Raw genomic sequence first — 27,312 nt, forward strand, 5'->3', positions numbered from 1 at the left:
TCAGCCTCATGACACAGCAGGGAGCTACCGTACTTGGAATCAAGAGAGATCATCTCAACTCTTGCTGATGACCTGCTAGTACTGGACCCTTTGGCTCCAACATTCACCATTTCCTCTCCCACCCTTAGGAGCTCATTCCATGGCTCTGGTGGCAAATGCAATGCAAGGGACACTGCCTAAAGGTACTGAGAAAGGTTTTTAAGGGAACCATCTTGCTAATACGCTTACAGTGGGCTTAGAGTTGCATATACATTTAAAGAAACATCAGCATGGCCATTTGACCCAAAGCTAGTCATCAATGACCATAAGTGACTGGAAAGGCAGGGAAGGAAAGTTACCACTATTAACCCCCTCCCCCCCCCCAAACCCTTTAGACCTTCCAGAAGAAAAAAGATCAATTCAGAAGTGCTGTAGAAATGCACATCAGTTCCTAAGCTCCCTGTAACATCTGCTACTACAAAAGACAGCCTGGAACAAGCAGACAGGATACTTGGTCTCTATTCTCAGTTCTGCCCTTCTTTTGCACAGGTTAATTTGGACTAAATAGCCGGGCTTTCCAAAGCAAGACAGGTACCTACCCGAATAGAGCAGCCAGCACCTTTGGGCAACCTAAGATTGAAAAAAAAAAATCTTAGCTTTAAACCTTTCTGTGTTTTCATTCTTTAATCTGTAATAATGGCACCATAATGCAAGGGCTTAATGGTTTACTGTTTGCAACAGACTTAATCCTCACAAGACAGTTGATACTTAAGTGCCAAGAATTCATGATCCTTAATATACTGGAAGTCATCACCAGCTCATTTCTAGAAAATTAACTTCTATCATACCTTTTTGTGCCCCAGTCCCAGGGGCTAATGTCTCAATATATTTAAGTCAATACTTTAGCTGTAAAGGACACCAAAGTACTTGCTCTATTTGTATGTCAGGGTTCTACTATTACAGTTCTAAGTATGAACATAAGAGGTGATTAACTTATGAACAATGCAAGTTGATACCAGGCTCTTAACCTTCATAACTTAATTTCCCTTGCATTACTTAGTGCCTTTGGAGTGGAGGGCAAAGCAAAACCATGCACTGGACTCACAGATACTTGACAGCACCTTGAAGTTCCTTAATTCACAGTTCCAGGAAGCTTTTTTGCGAGTGTGCGAACAAAGACAGAAAGAGAAATTCCATTTTTACATATTGGTTCATCTTCACGAGGCAATTTTTAACCAGCTGAACTATAGGTGCAAGACTGGGGGAGCAAAGATGAGGGTTAAAAATGGAGCAGAAGGTAAAATAAATAGGAATATAGCAGAATTAGTGTGCCCTAAGAAAAACACTAGGACTTCAGGGACTTGGGTTACATTCCTGGCTCTACCACTAGCCTGGAAGATTTGTTTACCAGACAGCATTTGAGCCAGAGCCCATTCGTTGCACATTGCAAAAGGAGAGGACTTCTAGAAAAGAAGACAGTGAAAATGGTAGATTAATTATCCTTAGAAAAGCAGAAGCCTCTCTCCCTTCCTCATCTGCTGGAACTGTGGGTGCTCAGAAGCCCTTAATAACAGGCTCTACTAGGGCTACCAAATAATAGCACCCCCAGGCTCCTGACTCAACTCTTGAGCTTGAATGATCAAGCTCCATAATGTATTGCTGTTCACTTGCATTCATAGGCTTGTTGAGCCCACCCATTCAATCACATCTCAATTGATGGATAGGGCACTTGTAGCACAGTCTATAACAGGGAGCTGTTTTGTTATCCTGCTGTCCTCCAGACCAGGCTTTTTTGACAACATGCCAAAGCAAATGTTACCATTGCTTACTTGGGAAGCTGTGATGCTACATGAGTGTGTTACAGAGAAATTCTCCAGCTTAAGGGAACTAACTTGTCAAGTGTCACAAGTTTCTGCAGCAGGAGTTAGGAAGTGTGGGGGCCAGGAATCCCTCTGGACCCATCCTCTCAATTAGTAGCTGTCCAAGGTCCTGCAAGTGATGGGTTCTTGCACTAGAATCATGCTATGGAGAAATGTGCATGTGGACAACCAGTCTGTGACATGGGATGCTGACAGAAATGAGGCAAACGTTCAGATGCTTCAAGGCAAGGGGTCTTTTTGCCCCAATTCTCAACAACTAGGATAGCTAACTTGGGGAAGGACTACACAAGGAGCAGCACAGCTTGTTGGAGGACACTGCTGCTTCATATGGTAACTTGGCAGTGTAGACATTGTCCAAGCAATCCCTCATGAACATTTACAGAACAGTGCAGCTACAGATCCCATGTTATTTGCTCAGCAAGTGTGCAAACAATCTGTGTTGAAGTTTCTCCAGCTTGCCAGAATGGTAACACATGGCTCTTCCTTGTACAGGTTCCGTATTTCTTAAAAAATGAACACAACACCCAAACTACTAGGTTGCAGCTATGCCCGTGTTTATTTATACTGAACAGCTTTAAAAATACAGAATAAAATAGCTTTATCTACTATTATTCACAACATCTGGTCCAAATATTACATATTTTTAAATATTTAAACGTTTAAAGAAGCCATGTTAGAAAAAACAAAATATGATTTTTTTTTAAAACTCCATAAAAGAATTACACATCTCGAAACAAGAACAACAAAAACCCCCTTTGTTATGTAACAAAAGAATAAAAGGTTTACAGCCCAAGTCAGTCACAAAAAACTCATGGAAAAAAATATTTATCCCCACTGTCTAAGAACAGTCAATAGTTTGTTACGCCAAAGGTTGTTATAAACAGACAAAAGTACAATATTTTGGACTGGCAGTAAGATGGCTTACCTGGAAAGATGTTGTAATAAATGCCAGATAATACACAAGGCAAACTCTAAATACATCTCTGATATTAATATGTACAGATGACAATGCACAGTCACAAGAAAATTATAACTGGACAGGAATGTTTTGGATGTTGCTGAATATGTATCCCCAATACTTAAAGCAGCCCAGCACTAAGCTGTATGGACTCATGGGCAGAAGCTCAATACTGGCAAACCTGTGGCCTCTTTCCAATACTGTAATGACCTACTTTACAGCTAGATAAATGTGAAAGCATGGAACATGTACTATCCCATGTCCAGGAATGATAATAATCCTTAGCAAGAAGTAGTATGGCATGTGTAACAAGAGGGAAACCAATCACTCATTCATCTTTTGTAAAGAGTAACCCTTTTTAGCAATTCCACCCCCCTGGAAAAAAACCCCAAAACCAAAAACCCGAAACACAAAGACATTTGGTTTAAGAAGGCCACTGAAAAAAAAAGACATCAGGTTGTGCTGGTCTGCCATGCATTTGTATAAATTATGCTAGCACAAGCTGCTTTTGAATTGCGTGTACAATATTCAACACGTAACTTAAACCATCAGAAGGCAGTTGTTTTAACTGTATGTGCTCGTAGTGCTGGTTATACCACACATGGTACTAACCAACCAGAACATTTCAATACAGTTTTGGTATGGAGGCATTACTACAGTTGATTGGTCTTTCTTAAATGATGTCTTTTGTGGTATTAAGGAGTACTGAGGATTTAATTTTGCAGGAGTTTAATCAACTCTGTGAGTACCAGTATTTCAGTAGGGAGGTGAACCATAAGAAGCTCTTTAGTTTTCAGTAATAACATAAATGTGGGTAAACAAAGTATACACAACTACTATAGATTCGTCAATGAAGAAATTCTATCATCACATGACATTGTCATGACTATCATACCACTCCCTCCCAGGAAATGTGATAATTATCCTGAGTGGAAATGTTATTTTTAATATATGGAAATAAAATACTGCAATATTCATGTATGAACCAAGTTGTCATATTGAAAGTCAGTATTGAAAAGTATAAAGTAACTCCTGGGTTTAAATGGAAAACAAACAAACAAACAAACAAACCATGCTTTCTGCAATAGGTTACTAATCCGGCTAGTCCATCAAGCACATCCTAATGCTATTAGTCAACCACAGATAAATATGCTATTAAAAGTCAATTTAAAGGCATATTTTTAAAGTGTGCTATTCAGAAAATGCACTTAAATAGGTTAGCAGGAGTTCTTAATTTAACCAAAGAATACTACAATAGAATATTGGCTACAAAAGTTTGCTCTCAACAGATTTATACCACCTTTGATATGACAAAATGATCTTTTTGCCATGAATATTTGCCTTTGTATACTTAAATTTGGTTCAAAGATATTTCCTTCTAGCCCATCTATTCAGCATCATCTTCTTTACAAGGTACTGTTTAATTTAGCAGTTCAAAATGCGGGCAATGACATACACAGCAAAGACACAGTATTGCGTTAACAGCCGTATTTCCATCCCCCTCTCCTCCCGGCTTACACACACAGCACATACGTAAACAAGAAACATTAAGTATTCAACTTTTCAGAATTGCAGAGTCAAAGTCTGCAATACATCTACCTCCGAGCAGCTGATACCACAGCGTCTTACATTGTAAACTGTCTCTCACACTGAAATGGCATCAATAAAATTTGCAGATGCCATTCTGACTATAATTCAAATCTGAAGGGTGAGTGGGAGGACACCCTACCATAACAGTAACACCCACCCACCCCCCAACGAACCAACCTGAGGGCACTCTGAACACCTCCCTTACAAAGAAAAGGAAAGAGCTGCACTTCATATTCTTTGATTGGCAGCTCTAAATTGTTCTCAGGAACAGCAAAAACTTGAAGAAAGGGGAATTTCCCTTTGCAAGGCAAAACCGTGCGCATGAGCTCTAACCTATTTTTACCTGCAAAGATTAAAAAAAAGACATACCTATTCTTCGGGGTTCTGCAGTCACAGCCCAAACATTATCTGTGTCACTTGTCTGCTAGGGAAAATTGTTATACACCTTGGCCATAAGTCAGGTTTCATCTGATCTCCTTTCATTGTCCTTGCAAACATTAAGGCTCATCTCTACCCAATTAACTTCCTTAAAGAAAGATTTCAAGGAGTCACCTTCACAAATGTTTAATATTAAAGGGTTATGGTTACAAAATGCCCGATTCGGCCATATTAAATGCTTGTTTTAGGGTTGCCATGTTCAATGGCTAGCAAGCCAAGGCATGCTGGCTCAACACAGTAATCTTCCAATATACAATTTACCAAACTTCTGTTAGTCAGTCACCAGAATCAGTGCGGTAGAACCAGAAAGCAAGGCAAATAATTAAATCAAATCATAATTTTCTATCAGACACAAAATATCTCTGGTGTTTCCTAGTCTGAAATAACTTCTTCCATCATGGAAAGAAGTGAAAGAACATTCTGCATTGAAAAAAGACAAGCTTTCAGAATCATAATGTTTGAGCTGTGATTTAATTGAAGTAGTACATGATCTTAAAAACATACAATGTGATCATCCTTTACAGCACGTTAGAGAAAAGATAAGGCAACCAATTTAGAGTTTACAGAGGTTGCTTCATTCAAAAAAAGTATCTCCTAAAAAAAAAAAAATGCTAGTTCTTGCCAATGTCTGGCTTTTTCGATGCTGTGTCTGCTACCACATCATCCATGAATGCTACCATGAGAATACTTCTGCCAAATGATAGGCTGGCCTCACCACGAGTTTTACTGTCGTGTCCACTGTGTAAATTGTTCTTCCGGATTCTGAGCATCTAGATGTCTGTTTTTAAACTCTCGATATTACCTTCCTCTCCTTGCATTTAAAAGATAACCAACTTTGGTCATCATTTGACATGATTAGAACCAATCTAAAAAGGTGATTATTTTTTAATTCCTCCACCTGCCCCATCCTTGGTTGCATATAAAATAAAGAGGTGGAAAGTTTAGAAGCTTAGTGTTGCTGTTCAGAGCTCTCAGCAAACAGTGTTCCTTGGGGGAAGGGGAAATTTCCTAATGCCTCATTGCCCTAAAAACAAAATATAAAATACATGAATAGTCTGCCCTGTAACAGATATCACCTCGTCTATTACGCAGTGATTCTTCTCGCAGGCTTTCAAGAAAGTCCTACTGATACCAAGGCTGCAAACTACTGAAAGTTCCTTGAAGCAGGTACAAACATGTTCTGATATGGAAACAGCTGTGTAAGAGATGTTACAGAATCAGCTGTGACATGCCAAAAATTATATCAATGGAAACATTCCCACTCTGCACTAAGCAATACTGATCCATTAAGTTCCTTTTTCCCCTCCCCCACCCGCAAACCCTTCCATGCTTCAATAACCAACAACAAGTTTTACCTAGAAGTAGACTCAGGAAACAACAGAGTTCCTGTGCTCTTGTCCAGTAGTCAGCTTTGATAAATATTAGTGAATTACAGTATCTACCATTATTTTTATCCAGAGATACAAAATGCAAGCACCGTAGAGCATACTGGCCTTAAGAGTACGTTACACTACGCCTCCCTGATGATCTCCACAGCTTAAAAATGCTTTTTGGGGCCACATTGAAACACTGATGTCTAAAACTAACTTGCAATAGTAAGAACATTAAACATGAATAAAACCTTGTAAGCATGGATGCATGATGAGCATTAACCATCCGCATAAACAGCAGAGCTGAGACTATTTCAGGAAAAAAAATCTGAATGGTGCCTTTGACTGGCCCAGTACCCGTTAAACCATCCAGTGGATGATGATGTCCGATGTAGTGTCTCTGCCATTAGAAAGATTGGCTATAAAAATCAAGGGCCCCCAAAGCAAGAAAACAGGATACATAAACATAGACCCCTCAGACAACATTTGACCAGGATAGTCAGAGTGGGATAAAAAGAATTTAGTTTGGGTCAGAATAAGCAAATGCTGACAGTATCCCACTACCTGATTCTATAGGTAAAGGCTCATATGCGAGAACAAACATGAAATGCTTAGACAAATTCACCATTTCATTTGGTAGGTGTTTGTGATCAACACAGCTATATGCCTTGTTCTGCTAGCAAAGTGTCACTTCTAGAAGTCATCCCCTTTCACAGACATGTAAGAATGAAGCTGGCATTTCCTTTGAGAGAGAGCTTGTACTTAGGCACTAGTCAGGTCATTAGTTGCCAGTCAGAAAGAAGGAAACATTTAAAAAAAAAAATAAAGCCCCACACACTCAGGATACAAGTGGTTCTTGTCAAGTAGTCACTTCTATAGTTAAGCCAGTGTGCTTTCATGTAGGGTAATTGAGTAAGGAAATAGTTATTTTACTACTGGAAATCTCTGAATGCACTATCTGTAACTGGAAAGGTATTCCAGTCGGTTGCCAGAATAATATCAAATCTAATCCACGGGTATCTGTGGAGCAAAATATGGAATGTACAAGCTAGAGCTGGAAAAAAAAATACAACATATCTGATCTTGACATCAGTAATTATGAATGAATTAAAATTTACTCCTTTCACATGAGGATTCAAAAATGTTCTGGCGTAACTAACATTGCCAGCAATGAATGCGCCAAAAATGCCAGCATCAATGATTTAAATAAAACCATAATAAAGCAATCATTACACTTTTTCAAAAGCACCTCAATGATTCAGGAACCCAAGTTCAATGTTCAGAAAAGACACAGACACTTAGGAACCCGAATCTCTTTTAAAACAGAAAGTAAAAAGCTTTTAGACATTTCACCCAGAGACACTGTATCTAGCTATCACCATCCACAACAGGAAAGCTTTTTTTTTTTTTTTTTTTTTTTTAAATCCGTCTCAGCTCTGGTTCCAGAATTTAAATGCAAATATACAAAACATATATTTTAATGCTTCTTAATCAGCAAGAAACTGCAAATACATCTCTTACTACAACTAGATAATATCATTTCAACTAAGGCTATACGGTAGCTGCAGAGTCTTCGTCTGAACTCCTGCAGTTACTGCTTTTCCTGAAGCCTTTCCATGTGTAACCCATGAAGGTAGGGCTGATGGGCAAGAAGCTGAAGCATCTGTACTTTTTGATAAAGTTCATGCCAAAGGGCAAATCATAAGTTTCCATGCCATCCAGAGACTTGCTTCCTTTGCCCACTCCTTTCTTCCACTTCCGGATTCCTCTCTCCTCTGGACTTCCTGAGTTGAAAAATATATAGATAGGGAAAAGATTTATTTCCAAGGCATTCGATTCCATAAGCAATCAGACTAGAAAAGCATACAGCATCCACAAAGGGAAGAAGGGAATTGCTGTTACCAAGGAAGAGCCTCTGTAATATGGGACTTGATCAATGGGAGCTTTGCAACCGACTTGAATGCAAAGATCAGGCTTATATGATTGCCTACAAAGGAAATTACTTAAATCTATCTGCTCTTTCCTAGTGTTATTTTTAATCATTAATACATCTTTGCACAAAATGACATATGAAAGCTCAAAGATCTGCTAATGGGGTTATAACTGAGATATGGATATTTAGGGACTTCCCCCAGTTAATCATTGTTGGTCTCGTCCTATACACAGTTCCAAGTCCCTATCCCTGAACCATTTTCAGGGATGGACACGCCAGTTAACAGTAAAACAACTCATTCAGAATGAGAGGTCAAACAGTTATTATTACAGTATTATTATTACTTGACCAAGCTGACCTGGAATGGTATTATCCAAAATAAAGGCCACGCAACCTCCAACAAACATGGCTGTAGTCAGAAGAACATTTAACACTTGGTCAATGCCTGCTATTCCTGGGGGGGAGGGGGGGAGCAGGGAAAAAACAGGGAGAGAGAGAGAAGAGAAGACAATTAGATCCAAAGGTAAATTTTCATTATGTGTATACCCTCCCTCGTGCCCTGATCTCCACCAACAACTTTAGCGACCTCACCATACACCCCTTCCAACCCGAATGAAAACAGTTTAGAGGAACCTCCCCACAACCGAGACCAGTGTGTGTGCTTTACATACTCATTTTACAGTCTGCCCTTTTAGATTTAAATCAGGTGGAATGCTCAGCCTTAAGGAATTCATTCTGGATAGATTATAAGGAAGAAATAAAGTACCGTTATCTATATTAGAGAGACCTTTATTAACATAAGGGGAAAGGTTCTAGGGAAAATGTCAAACTGACAAATAAGAGATTATTTTCATAATTTAACACGATGACTAAAACAGCCTTATTTTTAACTTTCATTCCTGAAATGGCAAGTAGTGTATAAGGTTAATTCACTACGGGTTACTGTACTATGGTTTTTAATTTATTATTTTATTTATTTAAATAACCTTCCTTAAAACCAACTCTCAAATGACTGGCTAAATTAGTCTCTGAATATGGTTTTGCAGCAGCACAATTAGAAAGTTAGTTTGTAACAGCATATCTGAGTTGCTGTTTCCAGTTCTTTATAACACACTGAAATTAATCCCATTGGTGGTAGAAATTAAAGAAGCTTCTCCTTGGGTTTGAGCAAACAAATCACTGGCCCAATAAAATGTCTGTAATCCTTGTCTGTAATAAAATGTTGTTTCCTTCATCAACTGCAGTGGCAAGAGAAAACAGCACCACAGGGCTCTCAGAGCTTACCATTAACTCCCACATTTTAAGATTTATCTAATGCATTATTCTCCCTGCCCAACTAGCAGTGGTCTGTCCAATCTCAATCACAGAAATCCTCAACTTTACCCCCTCCGAAACAATCAGCACGAGTCTCATCCCCTCACTTACTGTTCATCCCCCTGCTGCTTTTCCGATGGCTCTTAGTCTCTTATTTATTACAGTTTTCCCTTGCTCTTGTTTTAGCCTATAAATCATGGTGGGAGAGAGTTTTATGTACAGTGCAAAGAAAAGATGCATTGCACATGAAAGAACAGAAGTTCATACCTGTAACCAGTGGATTTTGTTTGAGGTAACTTGGAAGGACAAGTCCAAAGAAGATGGAAAATCCAAGTACAAAGAGGTTACGGGAAGAATTTAAGTCTATGAACTGGAGGTTGGAAAGCCCCACAGCTGTAATCATTCCTAAATTGAAAAAAACAAAAACAGAAAACCAAAGTCTTAGCTTGCAGAAGTCCTACCTTTTTGTTAATGGTCAGTTAATATGAAGACATACACACCACCAAAGTCACACGCTGGAAAAACAGTCAGATGAATGAAGAGCAGCTAAGAACTGTACTACTTACCAAAAAGAGTGCAGAAGAGGGCACCAAGCACTGGGTCAGGCAGGGATGCAAACAGTGCACTGAACTTCCCAACCATTCCAAGTAGAAGCATGAAGGCTGCACCATACTGAATAACCCGGCGGCTTCCAACCTATGGAGAACAAAGGAAAGGGTACAGTTCTGCAAAGGAAATACACATGTAGTCCAGCTTTATGCCTTTTTCCAACCAGGAAAGCCTGAAATGGTATTTTCTATTCTCTTTTGAGCTCATCTTCCAACAGAGCCTACTAAATGCCTGTCCTCTTCCATGGCATCACCATACACTGCACTTGCTACTCTGGCTGAGACAATGTGCTAAGGAAGACTTTGTACTCCCCAGTGAAACACACAAAGTCCCTAAACACATACCCCGTGGGAACTGGGAGTCATCGTGGAAAAAAAAAATCTCTCAATTTCAGAGCTCTTAAATTTTATGACCTGCTTCTTTCACTTGAAATTTTCCCCTGTTAATACATAGCTTGCACAGCCATTACAATCATCTTGGCTTTCCCAGTTTTAAAACACAGCCGATCACATTAACAGAACCATTAATTAGCCTCTGAAAATGTAACGGTCTTACCAACTGTGCTCATTTGCACCCTGACTTTAGGATACAGACTTCTAATGAAAATAAACAAAATTATTTTGACTTGTCATAATAATTTGTATTTTCATATTTAATGCTTTTCATAATTCGGATTTCTGTAGGAAATGCCCATCAATCAGAAGGAAGACAGTGAATCACTAGATGGTGCTGTTAGCATTTATACTGTCATCTGTGTATACCTGTAGGAAAAATGGCTGAAGAAAATCCAGAAAATTCAGCAGATATGTCCAAAAATAAAGCCTTCCTCTGCTCTCTCGCCTTAAACTAGATACTGAATTTAATTTTAAAAGCTTCATTATAGTAAGTGGAGTGCATAGTTTCTGACCTTTGTAATCACAAACCCAGTTTATTCTGTGTTCATCTTTTATGCAAAATATTTAACAAAAAGCATCTATACTCATGGCATAACTTACACTGATTTGATGAAATCAACATGTTTAAAAATATGGAATACAAGCAAATCTTAAAGGGTGCTCTAAGGTCCTCTCCAAATCAACAAGGGACTTCAGCTGCTGCCTAACTCAGCAGCATACCAACAGTCCCAATATTCAAAAAGGCCTACTCATGTGCTCAAAGTTTTCCTTACTTTAAAGTTTTCCAATATCCAAATCAAATAACTGCATCTATAAACATCCATGGACCACATAACATTAACCAGGCCACTATTCTATCACCCAGACCCATAGGCCTAAGAGATCAGGCACTCACTTCTGTCCAGATGTGCATCCCACGTGCAAGTCCCAAGTCTAGAGGCCTGGGAGTTTGGAAGCCCCCAGTCACACTTGATCGTAGCCAAAAGGCCGAGTTGCACACGTTATTTAAATCAGCTCCTGAACAGGAATCTATAATCCAGAACTCAGAGCCAAAGCATGCCTAGCACAATACAAACCTGTAAGGAGCTAAGAACAAGCAGCTGTTGGAAGGTCTTCTTTATTCTCGTCTTAATTGAGTTTTTACATATATTGTAGCTTCTTTGACAGAAGTAGACCAGTGCACACCTCTGACATGCATATACTACAACAGTACTGGGTATGGACACTGGTGGTGTTTTTTGAACATTACTACACCCAAGGCTGAAAAACCAACAAAGGCTAGACAAGGCTTTAGCCTCTGAATTGTACTAACATGGATATCAAAAGGAAGGGTTAAAAATATTCAGGTCATTGTTATTGCTTCTTTCAGAGAACAGATACACAAAAGGACATGGATTCTTATCTACTGTAGAGCCCTGACATTTGTCTAGTCTGTCCAGTCTTTGGAAGGGTAAAAAGAACTTTGCTTGCAAGAGGGCTTAGTTTCTTTCCAGGCACTCTCCTGAAATTCGTTTAACATTTTTTGAAAGAAATATAAAGGAAAGCTTTTAGGATCCTTTTCTGCAAGGCACTTTTCTAAAGGAAGTGGCTGGCAGTGGAAACAAATCAAGGAAGTTCAGACTACCATATGCAGCACAATATAGATCATATTATATCTCTGTACAGAGTTATACCATGAACCATGCAAACTGCATGAGGCTAATGCCACAGGACTAATGATACCCAGGAAAAACTGTCCAATCAGAATAGAACATGTACCTTAGTGATGCCCAGAACGCCAATGTTGGGGCTAGAAGAGGTGGATCCATTTCCAGTACCAAATACTCCATCCAGAACACAGGAAAGACCCTCAATGAAAATCCCTCTGTAATCCATGAAAGGGAAAACATTAAAAAGCAGATTAAAACATTCAACCATCAAGATTCATGAAGTGATTACATGTTGTGTGTCTGCCCAAAAGAGCTGATCCACAGAACATTCTAAGACCAGACTGAGTGAACCACTGTAACAGGCTCTCTTTACCTCATCACAGACATTTATGGACCTGAAATCACTCAGAAAAACATACTGCAGTAGAGATGTTGAATCTCAGAGTTATTCTCTACTCCTAACATTTTATTTGTCAGCTCAATTCAACACTTTGCAGACTTGGATTCGAGACTTTGTATTCCAGAAAGTGAATTTAGAAAGTTGGAATAGTTCAATATGACTACAGAAAAAGAGAGAAATCCCAAAACTTTAGGAATTTCAAGTGCTGCTGGAAGCACTTCCTCCTGAAGCTGCAAATCTAACTTTACTGACTTCAGCTGGAGTAGAACTGAGATTTAAAACATTAAGTTTTTCCGCTGCAACGGATCAACGAAAGCAAAACCTCACCTTTCAGGTCAGCAGGTTCTAGACTCGCTCTGATACCAACATTTGTACTGCTTTTGCCAAGAATGAAAAGCCCTTATGGCAGCACAGAAAGCACTGCTGTTTCCTCTTTTCCAAGAAACTTACCTATTTATTGCATGAATAGGTGGAGGAGGAGCACAAGACAGCCTTGCACAGGCGTAGTAATCTCCAATTGATTCAATAATGCTAGCAACAACTGCGCTAAGCATCCCTATTACTCCTGCAGCTGAAATTGTTGGCAATCCCCACTGAACTGTGAAAACAAGGAAAGCAAAAATTTTGCGTTCCATTCAAAACAATTTCAGCATCAAAAAGTAAAGTCGATGGCTGGCTGCATTTTAAACTGTGCAACTATGAAGACCCTTTATTAAAGGATAGCTAACTCAACTAGATAGAAGGGGTCAAAAATCTGCTAAAAACCGCTACAGCTTTTTAGCAAGTCTAACAGCTTTCACAAAATGGTCTGGCATATTTTTAAAGAACGAACTGCTTACATTCAAGAGAAATCCAGTATTTCAGCTGCAGCTTGAAAGTCAGATTAGTGAGGCCTCATCCACATCAAAATGATTTGTTTGAACATTTGATCTCTACCTTGAAGGGCTAACATTCTATGAAACACAAAAGCTGGCAGCTGCGATTCCCCAAAGCCAACAATTTCCCTTTTCCCAAACCTTTACACAAGTAAATGAAAACCCATTTTAAGTCAAAAGGAAAGTGTTGGCATTGTTTACATGGTAAATGCCTCGATGCTTTCATCTCTTGGAAAAGTGAGACCCTCTCTTCCCTTGAAAGCAGACAGGCAGACATTAATGAGTGAACAAGGTTAGACCTTAAAAATAACCCAAGTACTATTCAAGAAAGAAAGCCTCTACTCTCTTCCTCACTTGCAAAAAATATTCATTTGCCTCATTTTAACATTTTACAGGCCATGCTTTTCTTCCAAAAATAAAAGGAGAAACAGTTCTCAGATTTGCTCTGTAACCCAGATGGCAGTAGAAATCAATGAGCCATTGGCACTTCTTGTAAGTCAAGAAGCCGCCATTTTTCCTGCCCATCTTTAACTTCTGAAGTTTGGAAATTGTTTGCATAATTCAAAATGTATGAGAAAAAAAGGCACTCTGTTTGAACCCTGTGCCTACTCCCGATTTAAGTAACATAAAAAGCAGTTATTTAGGCTGCTTTTACAGAAGCTGCATATACTTGTTATATCAACAATATCATACACTGGCAATAGTGTATATTCAAGTGACAGGTTGCTGGCCAACACACTGCAGTAACAGCAAGAGAATGAAACCAACCCTATGTTATCATGCCAGCAGAGGGGTTTTTTGCCATATTTATTAGTATGCGAGTCCCTTTGTTAGAAAAAATGCACAAAATGGATGGCAGTTATTAAAACTTGTAGTTATGTAGGTCTATTTTACAAGGTTCTGGGCATCCTCCACTCCCATTGCCACAAATGAAATTGTGGGCAGAGGACATGATTACATGTGCTTCCAACACAGCCCCAGGCACTTCTAATTAGTGAGCTGCACTAATTAAAAGTGCCCGCACATCACGTATTTCAGCAGCACAGTGCACCTCCGCATTGAGAAAATGGTGGTGGCGTGCTTTAAGCTAAAGCACATCGAATGTGTTTTAGTTCAAAGTGCACTGCTGCCACTTGCTCAACACGGAGATGCGTTGAATCACTGATGCACGTAACACACGAGGCTGCCAGAGCACATCAATTTACGTGCTCCAGGAGACTTGATTAATTGAGTCTGCTCCGATGCGCTGGATTTCCAGAGTGTTGGAGCAGGCTCCTCGCATGCGTGTAAGTGCTGCGAGAGTCTCGTTCCAGAGAGCTGCCGAGACCTACTTTGCTTTTATCCAAGGCAGCAACATTTAAAATGCCCCATTTCGACAAGTCTGTTCCAAGCCCAGGCAAATGTATATGAAACACACTTACAAGGATAAGGGACCTTAAACCACGGTGCCACTAACAGCACTCCTCGTCTTGCATCTGTGCGAGCATAGAAGCCATACTTTGCGCTGTCGGGGGGAAAGACGTCAGTCACAGTAAAGATGAAGCAAAGCAACCATGACACCAGGATAGCTAGAATAATCTGTAGTGGGAGGGAAAAAGAAAGCCTTCTCAGGTACACAAGCTAGTTACCAATTATCAACAAAGAAACGTTGAACACAGGGTATCTATTACCTACGTATTACAAGAATTTCAAGGCTGACGAGATGATAAATGCTAAAACGGGGTGGTTAGGTAGTTTTTCCTTTAATAAAACTAAGCTTTTGTTCATGCAAAGTAGATTTTCTCTCCTCCTTAAAAATGGGAATGTGGCCAAATAAGCACTTATGGGACTACTGAACTAGTTTTTAGGTTAACAGAAAAAAAAGGAATCCTTTCATCAAGGAAAAGTCAAATGGGCTCTTACAGAAAACCACCACCTGCTTAGAGGAATTAATTTAAGCTATGAGGCACGCACTCCAGAGTCATGGCTCTATAACTGGCTCTGCATAGGGGAAAGGGTCTGCCCACATGAAACCAGGTGCAGGACTGGGAACTATGTTGCTAGAGTTCACTGACATTTTTTCTACTAAATGACATAGTGAGGGTGGATTCGTACAACCTCTTTACTCTGGAGTACAAGTGGAGTAGACAGACAATGTACAGCCAGAATCATGATAAGACTTTCTACTCCAGAGAAAGGTTGCTCCTCAGAAAACAAAGAGTAACTACACACCAAGCTACCAGTCATGTAATTGCAGTGCTAGGTTATTTCATTCTGGGGCAGCCTTTTACTAATTGCAAACAAGCAATTACTGGCTCCCCTGCCACCTTGCAGTGAGGAAATGTAATAGCATCCACACAAGACAGCTACCTGGCTGTACATGTCCACTCCAGACACCAATCTAGTTATAAAATCCAAGATAAACTACACAGAGCTAAAAGGGTTGTGTCCACATTCTTTAGATAGACTTGTTAAAAGAGTGCCTATAATTTCATCTTATGTGCAAGTGAGATCTGCTGAATGGCTTATACAAAAGAAAATCAAAACTGTTGTAAGTTTAAAAAAAAAAAAAAAAGGTTCTCCTCAGATTTCATTTTCCCCAGTGATCTTTTCCCCTGTTTTCTTATTGTTAAGTGAACAAACATATGCAATGACTTACAGGAAACATTTTGAAGAGCTGCAGCCTGTAAGCTGTCCATCCTTTTTTGGATTTGTAAATCGGTAAAGGAAATTTGACATTCCTGGCATACTGAGAAAACAGCAATACTAGGAAAATAGTCCTGTGGGAAAAGGAGAAACGAACCGGAACTGTTAGCATCAATATGTTGAAGACTTGCTCATCTCACACGCAAATGCAAAGTACTGTAATCTCTTGTGAACACTCCAGTCCCAAGGTACACTTGCAAAATTTGGTGAAAGCCAGGCAAAATAAATATATGGAGAAAGATGCTCTAATTATGAAGCCACTGTGCTTTAGGGTATCATAACACAGTTAGAGGGAAAAAGATAACAGGGCAGGGAATCAAATTTAGGCCATAAGATTTTCAGAGATGGGGCAGACACCGGTCTTCATAACTCCTCCAGCTTGTTCTGTCACTATCCAGGGCCAGGTCTCCAAGAAGCACTGAGTCTGACCCTCCTTAACAGGCTGGGGAGGGAACTCAGAGGTCAGACCAGCACGCAAACAGAGCTTAACCAAGCTGGTATTTATATAAAGCCCACCACCTCCAAATCACTTTACAGCATTAGTCAAATTAAAATCACCAGTTGCTAGTTCTAGACTCAACTATTAAGGACTTCATTTTTTCAATGTATTTGGCTCGCAACAGGTAAAAGTAACATTTGAAGATTAACAAGCTATGCATGAGTGCAGGGTGAAATGTACCTTGGTACACACTGGCAGCTTACTGCCTCTGCACCACTTCAGTTCCTGAAACAGGGTTTAAGTGGTACTTGGAGTATGTGCAGGCTCTCTGGCATAGGTGTGTCACTCACTCAGAGAAGATATTTCTTAAAGTTAAATGCAGGAAAGCTGCACGCTCCATTTGTGATGCTCAGATCCTGAATCCCCCTTGCCGCTCCATTGTTAAAATCTTTACAGTAAGACCTCCCCCCCCAGAACAGACATTATTCAATTAACCAAACCAAACAGAACAAATACACCTGCCCAAGTGAAACCAATATGCATCAATGCCACACAAGACTATACCTAGCTGGGGAAAATACAGCTTGGACAATTAAGAGACACAAGGCAATGTGAGTTCACAATCTGTTTTGCTCAACACACTTTCACAGGGAAAAGACTAAGAGAAAAAAACCCTGTCTCCTTCCCTTACCTGAAGGACAGGCAGCACAGAGCTGTATTCAAAATTCATTCCAACTCTCACTGACCAGTAAGCTGCTTTAGGAAAACACCAAGACTTTTTTCTTGAGGCTAAACTCTGACTGGTATTTCAGAGATTTTCTTCTGGTCATAAAATGCTAATGCGCTTAGGAGGGTTTTAAAAGAATAAAATCTTACCGCAGAGCATACATTTCAAGTCACTGTTGCTCATGCACTGAAAGGAATAAACATTATATTCTACTCAACTTCTGAAGAGCTGAGAACAGTTTTAATGAAATTATTTGGCTATGTTCTTAACCACCCCAACTTGTGACAGGGCCATAGTCTGAATCTCAAGAAGAAGCATGGTCTATACTACTATGAACTATTACTTTATATTATGCAGACCCTAAACAACACACTTGCCCTGAGACTGAGCCAGCCCAGCACCTGGAAGTCAAGTGAGATACAGAACTACAGTTAAGTTGTTCTAAATATAACAGCTTTTATGAAACATTAGGAGAGTAGGTTACATCGTCAATTTAAAGATTTGTAAACTTTTCCCCTTCCTTTTTCCTGATCAAGATCAACTTCTGTCCAGGAGAAACAAGAGAGGCCTTTGTTCTCCCCAAAATGCCAGGTACAAAGAGTTCCTCACAGGAGGGGTGTCACTGACAGCCTTGACCCCTGACTGAAGTCTGAATGATAAAAGGTACCTGTTCTTTGCACAGGTTAGATCTTTTCATCTGTCTGAGAAACACCTGAATGACAGATGTGCTCTACGTCTGTAAGTGTAATCAGCTTCTCTCTACTACAATTCTAATGGTTTCAAGAAATTCTTCCTGGTACTTGTATTTACTACTACTCAATGGAATTGCCCCAAAGGAGAAGCCTACTATAAGCTTCCTGCTCAGCCCTGAGTGGTTAAAGCAGAGTCACAGCTTTAATTCTACCATGACCAGCAATTAACACACTTCATCATTCTACCTCAGTGTTTTCACCTAATAAGCGCAACATTGGCTTTAAAGCTGACCTTTCAGTTTTAATGGCAGTCTGTGAAATACGTGGCACATGCAACATAAAATTAAGTCACATCATTCTGTTGCTTCTGTAACAGAGGTTATAGTAAACTGCTAGGGAAATTTAAAAATATTGTGAAAAACAGGCCCATCTCTGTATCACAAGGCAGCAATGCCTTTCTTTGCAGCACACTGAAGTAATCCTACATGTGACTTGTTTTGCAAGTCAGCTAGTGTTCTTTACACTGAATTGGCTATAGAGGCATTTTCCATCATTTTGGATATATTTATGCAGTGCATCAAAACATCAACAAAAATGTACCCAACCGAGTATATAAAGCTTAAACACTATCCTCAAGTGGATTAATTTTTCTCATTTGCAAAACCACAACTTAAATTCCAGGTTTCCATGCCACGTTTAACAAAGCTCTAGTAGTTTGGTTTAAGAGTAGCCCAAATTTTTTTAGATAGCAAGTCAAGTTGTTTACTTGGCATCACGGCTTTCTTTCTAATGAAAAGAGAAACTACGCAGAAGTAACATTTGAAATTTAAACAAAAATCTACGTGACCCCTCTAATATATTAATCATACACATAATTCTTTACATATCCCAAGTACTGGACAGGCAGACTAAGCAGTTCTTGGTCTGCGCTAATTCTAGTACATCCATCCACCCAAGGGCCAGCGCACATTTCTTCCTACAACAGTGCTTTGCCCAAACTTATTTTAAGCATCCTGACCATTGGGGCTTCCATCACTCTTTTGGCAGACTACCCTGTAAAAACAAAACAAAACAAAACAAGACAAAACAAAAACAAAAACCCATCTTTCCCCATCTTACTTCCATCCCATCAAGCCTATTGCTCGACCTTATCTACTCACTTGTTTTTGGCATTTACATCAACAGATCTTGCCCAAAATCCAGTCAAAGAAGTTCTTTCACACTCAGATGACAGTTCCAGTCTAGTTATGCATCAGTAGTACAAAAATTCTGAAAATCTATTCTGTCAAAGGACAGGGAAGCATTCAGCTGGCCAGCAGAAGGTATTTCAGGCAGGACTACCAATGTTCTCTTTCCTAAACTCCAGGAGTGACCAGGGACTTATTATTTTTACTTAATCAGTAAGCCAGTGCACAGATCTGGCCCATAAAAACCACTTAAGTCTTCGAAACAGTCCAAAGAAGCCTATCTATCCAGGATAATTAGAGGTACTGTTGCATTTGGAGGGTAAGAGGCCTTGGAAATCACAAGTCAGAGGCAGCTTAATTGTGCTATTCAAGTTTATACAGACTACACGGTAAAACTTGATCAACAAGTCATTGTGTAATTCTTTAACAAGTGATTAAGTAAGGCTCTATAGCAATGAGAGTCAGGAGATGATAAACAGTTATGAAAAACTAAGGTCAGAGTAGAGCAAACAAGTCTCCTCCTTCAGAGCCTGGACTGTTTGAAATAAGGAATTAATTCCCCCTCTCATATCCAGAGTGTCAGCTGCTTGAGCAAACACACAAGGGAATTTTTATTTTTCCTAACATGTTCTCAAGGTACTAGACTAGATAATTGTCCAATCCCATCTAGGAATTCATAACGACTGAAGTAAGTCCAGCAAGCAGGCTTGCAGACCGGAAACATTCAGTGTGGGGTGTTCAAGCAGTCTGACTGACATTTTAGGTTTTTGGGGTTTTTTTGCAAAAAGCTTTCACTAGTTTAAAAACAACTAAGTACCTAACCCTAATAGAGGATTACCTTTGTAACCCAAGGACAAACTGATCCCAATGCAGGAAAACAACACTGCAATGACAGCACTGACTCAGCAGTACCAGCACTTTGATGACCTCACTGATCTCACCTATCATGTTGAAGTAACATTGTTAGATTTTGGTGCTATTAAAATTAACTATTTCATTTCTGTTCACTGACAGCAATAGGAAGAGGTAAAGAGCTGCAGCAAAGACCTCAGTCAATTTGAGACTTGCTGTACAAATTAAAACACAAAAAAGAAAGGAGACTTACTAAGTCAAAGAAGAATGTAGAAATAAAGAGCAGAAGACAGTAATAAGTCTGAAAAGCAAGGTATTTCCTCAGTGACTGATACTAAATATCAACCTATAACTAAAAGGGAGGCATACAACCAGTGGAAGGGAGGAACTATCACCAAGGAGGAGTACTCCTCCTCGGCCCGGGAGTGTAGGAGGGCTATTAGGAAGGCCAAGGCAGAGATGGAACTCAGGCTAACGTCCAGGATTAAGGACAGCAGAAAGTCCTTTTTCAAGTACAATGGGAGCAAGAAGAGGGCACCAGGCAATATAGGGCCCCTGCAAGACACAAACGGTAATCTGGTGGCCATGCCAGACAAGAAAGCTGATATTTTTAACAGTTTCTTTGCCTCTGTTTTCCTGAACAGGGACCAGGATATCCCACCTACCAGAGGTAGGGACAATCTTGGGGATAGCTCTATCAAGCCTTTAGTCAGTGCAGATGTAGTTCAGGATCTTCTGGAAGGGCTAGACATTTTTAAATCTGCAGGTCCAGATGCCCTCCACCCAAGGGTGTTGAGGGAGCTGGCAGGGGTCATCGCGGAGCCTTTGGCCCAGCTGTATGAGCATTCGTGGTCATCTGGCCAGGTGCTGGGGGGTTGGAAACTGGCTAACGTGGTCCCTATTTTTAAGAAGGGGAGGAAGGAGTACCCAAGTGATTATAGGCCTGTAAGCCTCACCTCGGTGCTCGGGAAGCTCTTGGAGAGGATCATCAAGGAGCATATCTGTGGGGGGCCTGCAGGGGAGATCATGCTCAGGGGCAATCAGCATGGCTTCACCAAAGGCAGGTCCTGCCAGACCAACCTGATTGCCTTTTATGACCAAGTAACTAAATCCTTGGATGATGGTGTCGCTGTGGACATAGTCTTTCTAGACTTTAAGAAGGTCTTTGACACTGCCTCTCACCCCATCCTCATCAATCCTCACTGATGCCTGCACAGTTGGATGGGTAAAAAATTGGCTGATGGGGTGCACCCAGAGAGTAGTGGTGGACGGGTCGCACTCAATCTGGCGAGATGCGAGCAGTGGGGTACCCCAGGGCTCGGTCCTCAGGCCCGCACTGTTTAACAACTTCATCAGCGACTTGGACGAGGGGGTGGAAAGCACGCTCGCTGTCCAAGTTTGCTGATGACACTAAGATGTGGGGCGAGGTGGACACACTTGAAGGGAGAGAGAGGCTGCAACTAGATTTAGACAGACTACAAAAGTGGGCAGATGAGAATAGGATGGGGTTCAACGTAGACAAATGCAGGGTGCTGCACCTTGGGAGAAGGAATCCACAGCATACATACAGGCTGGGGAGTTCCCTTCTTGAAAGCACAGAGGCGGAAAGGGATCTCGGAGTCATTACTGACTCCAAGATGAACATGAGCCGCCAATGCCAGACCGCAGCCAGCAAAGTCAGCCATACCTTGTCATGCATCCAAAGGTGCATCTCAAGCCGGTCCAGAGAGGTGATACTCCCCTTCTATGCGACTTTGGTCAGGCCACAGTTGGAGTACTGCATTCAATACTGGGTGCCGCACTTCAAAAGGGATGTGGCCAGCCTGGAGAGGGTTCAGAGGAGGGCCACCCGCTTGGTGAGAGGGGCAGCAGGACAGGCCCTAAGAGGAGAGACTGAAGGACCAGAACCTGTTCAGCCTCAGCAAGAGGCGGCTGAGGGGGGGACCTGGTGGCTGCCTACAAGCTCATCAAGGGGGATCAACAGCAAATAGGCAGAGCTCTTTTCTCCCCAGCACCACCTGGGGTGACGAGGAACAATGGTCATAAACTGACGGAGAATAGGTTTAGGTTGGAGATCAGAAGGCAATATTTTACAGTCAGGGTGGCTAAAATCTGGAACCAACTTCCCAGGGAAGTGGTCCTCACCCTTACGTTGGGCATATTCAAGAGGAGGTTGGATGATCACCTGTCTGTGGTCTTGTGAACCCAGCATTCATTCCTGCCTATGGCAGGGGGTCAGGCTAGATGATCTGTTCAGGTCCCTCCTGACCCTAGCTACTATGAAACTATGTATGCAATAAATAGAATGCAAACAGGGCAGTGACTGAACAAAAAAGTGTGGTTTGTTCTTTGTCTTTGGAAAAAGCTCTCAACATGTGTAGGAAACTACAGCAGAGAGTAGTATGCAGGCCAGTTCACCCTTATCAAGGGATGAGAGATCACAATGAACAATATAATGCGTCTCTTCACACAGTAGGTTTGTGCCCACACCACCAAATAACAATGACAGGCTGTTCAAAAGAAGTTGCAAATTGAATGTTTGCAGTGTAACTCCTTTTTTAAAACTGTTTTTTTCTTTAGAGGGTCCATGAATTGCACCAAAGCAGTAACAGTCAGTTAAAGTCAACAATACCCACGGGTACTTACAACATAGCTATACCCCAGTGTTTGCCTGCTCTTTCCCCAGCTGCCTGGAAACCAGAGAGACCAATGAGGGCCACCGTCGGTGTAATGGTCAGAGGTCCAATATATCTCAGCAGAGCTCCAGGAAGCCCAAGGAAACCAATCACCACTTCTATCAAGGAGGACATGATAATAGCACCTTGAATCTGAACACACAGAGAATAGGAAAAGACAGAGTTTAATGCCACTGAGGATACAAAACATTTCTTTTTTCTGCTCTGGATTATAAACTGCAATTAAAGAATTCAGTGACAAAGAAGAAGACAGCCAATTGTTTTTGTCATACAACAGCTCATTATGATTAAGTGACTTATTGCTTAAGCATAACACTTATGTTTTTCTGCACAAAACTATTACACAACAGACCAGTGGGCCAGTCTGGTAGTTGTGTGGATAGCACATCACACTGTCATACAGGAGACCTGGGTTCCAGGCTAACCTTTAAGCTCTCAGATCGAACCGGCAAGGGCTGGTGGCGCCACGGAGGTGATGCTCTTAGCTCCTAGGGGCAGTGTATGCTGCATTGTTCACAAGTGCTCCTTAGAAGCTGGTATAGAGCAGCGTTGTGGTCTCAGGAGACTGTCAGCCCTCTTGGCTGCAGGGCTCTTGGCAGGATGGAGCTATGGTTTGAACATGGGGAAGAGAGAGGGGTTGTTTTTAATTAAGAAAGTTTGCAGCCCAAAGCAACGGGATGGGAGATAAATTCCATGAGACACGCCTTGATTTGGACTACGCTATCTATCACTTGATAGTGTGATGCCTGGGCTCAGCACTCATCTGAGACTCTGTAAAGGATGAGGAAGTTCACACTTAAATGGTGGGAGTGGAGAAGGGCTTGGACACTCAGCAAGTCTCTTGGGAGAATCAATGCCCTATCAGAACTGCATCCAACTTTAGAAAATCTCTTTTTAGCGAGGTTTCTAAACAGCAGGACATTTTCTGTAGGAAGCAGCCTACTGAATTACTCAACAAGAGTAGGCAAGTCATTTGATAGCAGCTAATGCCTTGTTTAACACTTACAGGTGAGCACAAATTGCAAAATGATAAAAGCAGCAGAATACTAGCCTCTCGTGTATTTGACTGGATATAATTTTGAATGTGGTAACTAACTCATTGCATTTGGTTTTCAGCAATGAACAAACAAGTTGGAAATACTCGTATTTGCATGAAGCGAATAAAGGGAAATATCCAAATCGAATGATAGCGGAAGAAGAAATGATCAACTTAAAAGAAAAGCAAGAATATGAAGACGCTTGGATAAGAATTCTCGACTGAAATGGGATGATCAATAGTGAAAGGTCAATTCCACGTTACCTCTCGTATCCTGGGATACCAGATATGCTCGGTGTGAAGCAGCTCTGCTGTTCCATTAGTAACCGCTATTGCTTATAAAAACAAAAAATAAATGTTTTTCATTGCCACGCCACACTTTGGTTTGTTATTACTGAGCAAAGTAAAATCTAACTTAACACATTAGCAATTTTTTATGTTTTCAAACATTCCCTGTTGACAACTACTTACTCTCAAAGTAAGAAATTTCCTGTGTCGAACCCACACAATTGCTTCTTCCTATAAAACGTGCAATTCCCAAAGGCTAGCCACTAACTCAGCCCACCTTACCAGAGTGGAAAGTGTCCAAGGAGGACTCTCTTTATTCTAGCAAAGAACTGAATGGGAAAGTTTTCATAGTGAGAATTACTTGACTGCATAACGCATCTCAAACAGTCCCAAACTGTTTAAAATTCAGCTAACTCGGGGAACACTAAGGAACTCCTGTTTTGAGAGTTAGAAGCAGACAATGGTTATTTCCAAACACAAACTGAAGACGACCAACATTACTAGACACAGTAACTTTTATTAACCAATAGCTTACTTGATAATCAACATAGCAATAAGCTATAGCAGGTTACGTACAGGTTGGCTGTTAACAGGGCACTATGGATAAATCAATCTGGGAATATATTCAGCAGCCATATAAACTGCCAAGATGCACCTCTTATATGGCTTACCACCCCTGGCACCTTGTTGGGTTAAATTTTCTAACATCTATGGCCTGTTTTCCTGCACTAGCAACTTTACTTCACAAGCATATTTACATATTTGATAGCTTTCTCCTAATATTACATAAAAGGGCAAGGAGGGAAAGTGAAGAGAATATGGGAAATACAACAGAATTCGGCACAAAGTGAATTAAGAGCACTGAAATTACTTTCATGCCAGTCTTTTAACTGAAACACATTTCAAGACAGCCCAGACAGTGAAGTTTAAAACACATTCTTCATCTAAAATGTGACTATGAACTGGCACTAAAAACACTCAAGACACTGGAGTTGGCACAGAAATGGTGCAAGGCCTAATGTGGCCTGATTCTTTTATTTTATATATTTATTTATTTTTAACCGGCAATGGTACATGAGGTATAAGCCACCCAGGCTGAGTACTTCAGTTCCCTGCTGATTATGCAGAGAGAGGAATAAAACAAAGTGCCTACTTCAAAGGTCTGCCAGTTAGCCCATTCTTAATCAATGTAATGCATAGGCTGGTGAACTGAGGGGTTTTTGGTTTTTTTTACATTTTCCACAGAAAAGCTCTCATGGACATTAATTTTATCTCTATCCTTTCATTATTTTTAAGTGAACCATGCATCTGTTTTTGCCATATCTTGCCTAGGATTAACGACAGACTAATTGGCCAGGTAATTAGGGACTTATCCTGCTCATTCTCTTTAAACACTGTCCCAACATTAGAACTTGTCCAGCCATCAATGACTTCAGTGAATATTGACATCGGTGAGTTCTGCAGTCATCTCTTACAGCACCCAGGTGGGAGCAGTACAGAACTGCCCATCTCTTGCAGGTGCTGCTTAACATTCTTCCTAGCCCCTAATGGAAGACAAACTACCTCCTCATCCTGCTTCTTTCTGAATAAGGAATAAAATATATACCAAGTCCTTCTATCTTTTCTGCATCATTAAGTATTTTGTCATTTCTGTTCAATACCGAGGATTTCCCCTGTTCTTAATACACTTTAAAAATGGTTGCTCATTTCTTTCAAAGTTTAAACGTCATGAACTAAGGTATGTTATTCCTAGTCTCCACTCAGAGAGAGTGGTCACTGATGCATCAAGGGATATGTTAGCAACAAATCAGATGCTTCATTCTGGGTAACATGGATCACTTATTGACACGTTAGGACAAAACTACCATACATAACTTGCATTTACCTGTGTTATTACATTTCCACTTCTCCAAAGAGAGAATAGCTCGGGCAGGTGCTAAGAAAGCGAAAGCACTGGCTTGAAATAAGGGTAACCTGAAGGAAATATAAAGATAAGATGGAGACTGTCATAATTTGTTATTTCATAACATTTAGCCCATAGATATTCTTCCTGTAGTTGTCAGTTAACCTTCCCTTAACTTATTAACCTTTTTTTTTGGTGGTTACTAGATTCTTGAATTAGACATTTCTTTTATAAAAGGAGCAGAAAGGCAAATTGTAGCTCACCAACCATCACAAAGAGCTGTAAGAGATCACAGACTAAAACAAATGAAAAGAAACAGTCAGTATGCTATCTGGGACAGAGCTACTGTATGCTGGTCCAACAAACCCTGCTCCATGGGAAAAGCAGCAGGGCACAAAGGGTATAAAACACCGTGAGTTTGCTTGCTTAGGTGCCCACCATGCAGAATTACAGTATCTGAACTGTTTAAAAAATTTTCCTGAGAGAGGCAAGTTGCTTATGCAATCTCCAAGAAGAATAACTCACCTTAACTGCATGACCTGGATTCATAAATTGGTCATTAAGCAAATGCATAAATAATTACATAGATAAGAACTGATAAGCCATTCCATGCGAGTATATGCAGTAAAATTTGAAACCTGCAATAATTTTAGGACAACCCTTTGAACAAAGCTGTTTTGAACACACAGAGTACTTTCACAAACAGTCATAATCCTGTATTTATTCTACAAGCTGCAGTGTGCAGAGCTGTCGGACACATTAAGATACACAGCTAAAAAAGCAGCATTTAAACTGTTCTTTTAAACACAGGTTTTGAAGGGGTGCAGGCAGAGCGAGAGGAAAAAAAAAATCAAAAAAAAATCACACAGCCCTTTTCAACAGCCGATACTGAACCTTGGCACACTGGGTACTTACAGTTCAAGTCAGGCGTTGGCTACTGTTCCTACTTCATGGCTGCTTTTACAGCCACAATGAAAAATCCTGATACCCGCAGAAGCAATAGTCCAGGGAAAACGCAAACCTAGCAGGCTCAGTTAAACAGCATGAACCAGTAGGGCTGTGCAAAGCTTTGGTCCCTGATTCGATTTGGCAGAGATTCTGCCCTATTCAGTGGCCAAATCTCTGAATCCAAATAGAATCAGAGGACCCTTTAATCTCTTCGAATTTATTTGGAGAGATTTGGAAAGATTCAGACATAGACACAGCTTTAAATGTTTTTTCTACATACCTCTAGGTACCAGATGGCTTGTGAATGCTGCGCTGCTGGGGCAGATGGAGCATCCCACAGGAGTGGGGGGGCTCCCCCAAGGAGACCCAGAAGTGGACCAGAAGCACTTCCGGTCCACTACTGGGTCTACCGGGAGCATGCTGGGGGCCCCTCGGTGCCCCCCAGCTCGGCGACTAGTGCCTCCTGGGT

The 27,312-nt window shown here is 40.7% G+C and overlaps 1 protein-coding gene across 6 annotated transcripts in view; it reads right to left on the reverse strand.

Annotated features, from left to right (window-relative positions):
• Positions 1-2,392: 2,392 nt before the first annotated feature.
• Positions 2,393-27,312, reverse strand: part of SLC23A2 (solute carrier family 23 member 2) — an 80,033-nt gene continuing 55,113 nt past the window's right edge. For 5 of the 6 annotated variants that reach the window (XM_019482438.2, XM_014606435.3, XM_019482437.2 and 2 more), the window contains 11 exons: positions 25,878-25,966; positions 23,969-24,039; positions 22,619-22,800; positions 16,029-16,149; positions 14,812-14,968; positions 12,966-13,113; positions 12,225-12,330; positions 10,029-10,158; positions 9,730-9,867; positions 8,507-8,602; positions 2,393-7,999 (listed from right to left, as the gene is read on the reverse strand). In XM_019482438.2, the coding sequence (XP_019337983.1) occupies positions 7,767-7,999; positions 8,507-8,602; positions 9,730-9,867; positions 10,029-10,158; positions 12,225-12,330; positions 12,966-13,113; positions 14,812-14,968; positions 16,029-16,149; positions 22,619-22,800; positions 23,969-24,039; positions 25,878-25,966 (1,471 nt within the window). In that variant the 3' untranslated portion in view covers positions 2,393-7,766. The remainder of the gene's footprint in view (positions 8,000-8,506; positions 8,603-9,729; positions 9,868-10,028; positions 10,159-12,224; positions 12,331-12,965; positions 13,114-14,811; positions 14,969-16,028; positions 16,150-22,618; positions 22,801-23,968; positions 24,040-25,877; positions 25,967-27,312) is intronic. The other variant, XM_019482439.2, reaches the window with a different exon arrangement.

The sequence above is a fragment of the Alligator mississippiensis genome, chromosome 7 (genome assembly GCF_030867095.1).
Source record: "Alligator mississippiensis isolate rAllMis1 chromosome 7, rAllMis1, whole genome shotgun sequence".
Classification (NCBI taxonomy): domain Eukaryota; kingdom Metazoa; phylum Chordata; order Crocodylia; family Alligatoridae; genus Alligator; species Alligator mississippiensis.